At 42.6% G+C, this 5,247-nt stretch overlaps 1 protein-coding gene across 1 annotated transcript; it reads right to left on the bottom strand.

Annotated features, from left to right (window-relative positions):
• Window positions 1-2,744: 2,744 nt before the first annotated feature.
• Window positions 2,745-4,254, bottom strand: S100Z (S100 calcium binding protein Z). Its single transcript, XM_009327316.1, has 3 exons — window positions 4,118-4,254; window positions 3,146-3,155; window positions 2,745-2,903 (listed from the first exon to the last, which is right to left on the bottom strand). Exons 1-3 carry the CDS (start codon window positions 4,252-4,254, stop codon window positions 2,745-2,747), a joined length of 306 nt encoding a protein of 101 aa, XP_009325591.1.
• Between the last annotated feature and the right edge of the window lie 993 nt (window positions 4,255-5,247).

Raw genomic sequence — 5,247 nt, 5'->3', positions numbered from 1 at the left:
AATGTCAGTAAACAATGAGAAAAAATACTACCTTCATGTTTGAAGGAGACATTTTTCCCTTCTGAGAGAAGCTAAAAACAAAATGTTTGCATCTGCAGGACAAAGCAGCTGTAGCAAGGCTGGCTATGCAAGCACCATCTTGCAGAGCCAGCGTGAGTGGCTTCAATGCAGTTCTCCTTCCTGAGGATTGCTTACAGAAGAGGATTGCTCACAGCTTTTTCTCGTTCAGAGGCAATTCAAAACTTCCAGGTGATCATCAGGTATCTTCCTAGTTGGCTCCTGTGGGAGAGGAGTGCCAGAGGAATGACCCACTGGTGCAGTGGGTCAGCCCATGGTTAGCCCAAGATTAGGATGGCAAGTGCCTTTCCCAAGGACCCCAAATTGTGCCAAGGCTTTGTGTTTTTCAGCATCTGAATGTGCTTTGTAGCATTTTCTTCCTTTTCTGCTTGGTCTTCAGTCTTTGTGCAAAAAAGTTACTTCTTTAAAGCTGATGGAGTTTAACAGTTTTCCTTGCAGTTAAAACAGCAACAAGAAAAATCTAACCAGCCAAGACAAAAAGGGTGATTTATGAGGTTTTATAAAACTTCTGTTGGAATAAAGATCATTTGAGTCATTCTCCTCTGATTCACCCATAGCTCATGTGCAAGCAAGCCCCTTCCGCAGAGGAATTAGGCTGCACTCAATCCCTAGTAAATTCAGTCATCATTCAGATGGCTCCACTGACCCTCTCCATCACGGCAGCAGCTCTCCCTGCCTGACCCGGGGGCACGCTGCTGCCACCAGCTGTGACTTAGCATAATTCTGCTCGGCACATGGGCTGCTACGTGTCCAGGGGCTCATCAGGGATGAGCAGAGGGTTTATGAACTTTCTGGAGCTTGTTTCCAAAAAGCCTTTTGCTCAAAAGTCATAATGAAGAAACCGGTCCTTACTGGGACAATCTTATTCCTTTTAGCCTGGGGTTGAAGCTTTAAGCTGCTCTCCTCTCCCTTCCCCTTGGAGGAAGGGGAAAGGCTTGGAGACAAGCAGCAGTCTGCAGGACCTGTGGGGAACCAGAAAAGCAGTCTTACTTTTTCGCTGATACTCCTACCATCCTGGTCCAACAACTGCAATGAAATTGAGGTGCATGACAGTGCAGGGGGCAAAAAGTTGTGCAGTTGTTGTCAGTTTTACTTTAATACTTTTTGACATGTTCCCCTAGAAGATCTTCAGTGAATCCTATATAACTTATGTCACTGAAGAGTTAAAGAGGCAGCACCTTGTAGCTCTGCTACTGGAGCAAAGTCTCCTTTTTTCCAGGATAACATCATTTGGTGGTAGCCCCCTTCTTAGGATGATGTCTGCCCCTTGTTATATTTATTAGACCCTACAGAATCCCCTTCTTATAATAAATTACATATTCTTAATGATATATGATTTTATACAAAATAGTATAGTCTTTACTGAATTATGTCCAGGGATCTGGGGAGGAGAGACAAGTGAAATGCATTCTTCAAATGTTGCCTAGCAGGGCACGTCTTCATTGGGGGTTTTTTTTTTATTAATCTCTTACACAAGCAGAATATCTTCATTTAATTCAGATGCCTTTTATTATAGTTTGAAGTTACCAACAAAATAACAAGGAACAAAGAGAGCTCTCCGAGCAAGAAAAAAGCCATGACACCCTGCTGCTGAGGATTTGCAGGGCTTTGGAAGTATGCTTAATTCAAACAGGAGTGTAGAAGTACTCTTAATTCAACCCAAGGAAGACTAACACTGAAAGGGATTGTCCTACTCTCTCCACGCCTGGCCACAGGGTCCCACTGCACCTTTTGCTCCGCTTCCATGCAGTGGGTTGGATCAGCGTGAGATGAAATCATTGTTCCATAAGATAACTCACATTACAAAGCTGTACCCTGGGATCCCGTCATTAAATCCCCCACAAGCGGTCCTCTAAAAGCCCTCCTCTTAGGGGTGCCAGAATAGTGAAAGAAGAAGGCATTTACATTTCCCCTGAAGACCCAGTCCTTCCATCAGCCCTCAGAACAGTTTGCTGACTAAATCTTCTATGTATTTGAATAATTTATCATATGAATAAATTCATTTATGCCGAATGAAGAGGTGGACTACTGGGATGCAGTAATGCCAACACAACAAAATTGAAGCTGGGGAGGTGGGGGAAATGAACCTGTAACAATGGCAAGCGGTACCGTCTGCCCAGGTGACAGCTGTGACCACATCTGAAATATGAGAATGTAGGGAGGTATGCAGCAGCATCTAAAAAGGGCTTTAGAATAAGCAGAGCTGAGCAAAAAACAAGCTGCTCCTTTTGAGCTGCAAAAAATATGGTTGTTACAGAATGACTGAAAATTAAATTGCAAGTTTTATGTCTCATTCCAAATTTTCCAATTCAGAAAGTATGTAAGTAACATTCCTGTGCCTTTTACTACCCACTGACATTTAAGAAATAGAAGTCTCAACTCCTGCCAAATGATCTGTCAACCCAAGCCCTTGACCTGGGCAACTGATGAATGCATGTTACGGATGCATGCAGCACAAAGACTGAAAGTATTAGAAGCCAGATCTCAAGTAGTATAAACTGGCTTTGGTCCAGCTTACACCAGCTGCTGATCAGGTCCGTAAGTGTCTTACAGCAGTAACATTTGTAGGGATGATGGTTTGCATTCACTAGATGCTGATGAGGGCTACCTAACTAGGTGTGCTTTGCTTGCATTTGTGGCCAGGAGATTGATTGTACTGAGCATTTTTAAAATCCCTCTTTCTTTAGCTGTTTTTCGAAGAAATCATTACATGCCACAATCAAAGCAGCAACCAGAATGACAAATTCATTAAAATCCACTTCATTGTCTTTATTGGAGTCCAGATCTTCCATAATCTTATCAACCAGAAGGGGGTCCTTTTGTCCCTAAAGAGAAAGAGAAGTGACTTAGCTGTGCAGATCTTGAATGCGTAATTCTGACACACCTGGCGGTGCAACCCACTGCTCTGTCACAAGCCCCAGGGCTATTAAACAAAAGGCTGCATGAAATATGCACCTGAATAGTAATATACCACTAACCACAGCATTAAAAACATAGGTCTGGAGTCCCAAAAGTGCACAGCAACAGAAACTGAAGACAATGCTGCTCTTAGAAGGAATACAGGTACTAAACAGGCACTGAAATGAATCAAACAGATTTTAGGAGCTGCTGAGTACTGATTTATTTTGACAAGATGGATCTATGATATGCATTTCTCTGTATCATCCTTTAACAAACAGTACTTAGATTTTCAACAGGCTGTTCATAAGTGGCTGTATTAGACATCCATTCATCACATTCAGAAGACCTCTACTTAGCAAACAACATGTCCTATTCAGTGGGAGTAAGAACAGTGAATCTTGTAATAATGAATCAATAGCCAAGATTAAAAGAAAATCCAATTCAAGGAAATGGATACAATGTAAAAAAAAATCCTGATGGTGGTGACAGGGTCCACAACAATCTTTACAATTAAAAGGATACAGAAAACCAGCTATGAATCTGGTCATTATTCCATAAAAAGCATCCATACTGTGTAATGCAGAACACAACAAATGTGCAAAGAGATATTCAGACCAGGAGCTTATTGCTGAAAGGATTTTCTTAGCATCTCTCTGCAGGACACATAAGCAGCTGTGTGTGTGTGGCCATTGTGCACAAGCTACTTTCTTGTCTCATGAGAACTGGTTGCTGAATTTAATTCTTTGAAGGACTTATCTATGCCTTATTATTAAAAATGAAAAAGCAAACTAAAAACTGATTAATGTCTGATTTAGCATTGATTTTGCTACTGCTTGTAGGCTGCTCTTGCCCTCCTGCTCAAAAACGCAGAGGAGTAAGCAGAGCACAGGTACCCGGCTCTGCCGCTGGTGGCACATGGCAGGGCACCGGGGCTGGACCACTCTCTGAAAACACACTTCTCAGACGGGATATTTGATCTCATCTCCTTCTGTCTGGCTCCACAAAGACAACTGTCATCTGAAAGGCTGTGGCAGGATGTGCCTTACAGAAGGAGATGCTATTCCTCAACACTTGGATAGGTGTTTATCCCACCCATGAAACACTAACTCAAGAGGTTCAGGAGCTGCATCTTATGGACAGGAAGTTAGTGAGCTTGCTGGCGAAGAGCTCCTTGAGCTCTCCTTTACTGAGCTTGTATCTGTCTCCTTCTTTGCCAGAGTAGTGATGGAAAATCTTGATCAAGGTGTCCATCGCATCCTCCAGTGGTGTAGACATAGCAGTGAGCGGGAGAGCTGTGGGGCAAAGATCCAGAGTCAGTGACATTGCACAGGAGCCAAACCAAAGGCTGGTCTCAGGGAAAGGATGGAGAGCTAGCTGAAGAGAGAAATTGTTACCAGTACTGAAAACAACATGTTTCTGTGATGGCGACTAAGTCATACCTATCCCGCTGCACAATGGCTTCCAGCTCCTCCTGTTTGCCGCCCATGCTGTGTGCAGTTGATCCATCCTGTCAACTGTGTGTGAGCAAGGCTAGACTGTTATAAAACATTGTCCTGAACTTATAGCAATTACTTTGAAAAGGTAAACGGAAAGGTTTTTAAGAAAGTGATCTACTGTGCATCCATTTTGCAAAGCTACTGTAAAATGAAATCTCTCATACCCATAGCTGAAAACATAGGGAAAATGACGGCACACCCTCCTGTTGATTCAGAAGTTTTCCCAAGAAAATGAGATCAACAAGTAACAGCAGCCAAAATGGATGCGCATTTATACAGAAGGCTCTTAGGTGGTTAGAGGAAAGTCACCAGTAATATGGATAGAAAGCATCAGCTTTCAATTTATTCAGTCATGTTTGCTTGGGCTGACCTTTTTTCCTGTAAATTACCTGGAATAAACAAATGTGAGCTAGGGACTCCTGAGGGTTTGCTTCATCGAGCATGCAGTAAGAAGGTACACAGGGAAGCACCACCAAGAAAAAAGATGGAAATGCAATTAGTTGCCGAGTAGCTGATTCAAAAAATAACCCAAAATAAAAATCAGGTGAAAGGGAAACATTATGTTGATTAAGCCCCAGGAGAGAGATTAAAAAGCCAGAATGAAATTCAAGGTAAGACTGGAGTCCTGAACAATATCACCATGCAAAAGCTAAGACTTACCTGCTTTACAAGCTAGCTGAGGTGTATGCAAGAAAATACTCAGATCACAGAAGGTGATGGTCACTTTCCTTTCAAAACCCATGCATAGGCTCTTGTTTATCAGGCTGAGAGG

The sequence above is a fragment of the Pygoscelis adeliae genome, unplaced genomic scaffold (genome assembly GCF_000699105.1).
Source record: "Pygoscelis adeliae isolate BGI_AS28 unplaced genomic scaffold, ASM69910v1 Scaffold26, whole genome shotgun sequence".
NCBI lineage: Eukaryota > Metazoa > Chordata > Aves > Sphenisciformes > Spheniscidae > Pygoscelis > Pygoscelis adeliae.
The sequence above is the reverse complement of the archived record's forward strand: the minus strand, read 5'-3'. Positions and strand labels throughout refer to the sequence as shown.

What these genes read in the sequence shown, in the direction of transcription:
- S100Z (XM_009327316.1), bottom strand. Translation starts at nt 4,254, where the DNA reads ATGTCTACACCACTGGAGGATGCGATGGACACCTTGATCAAGATTTTC.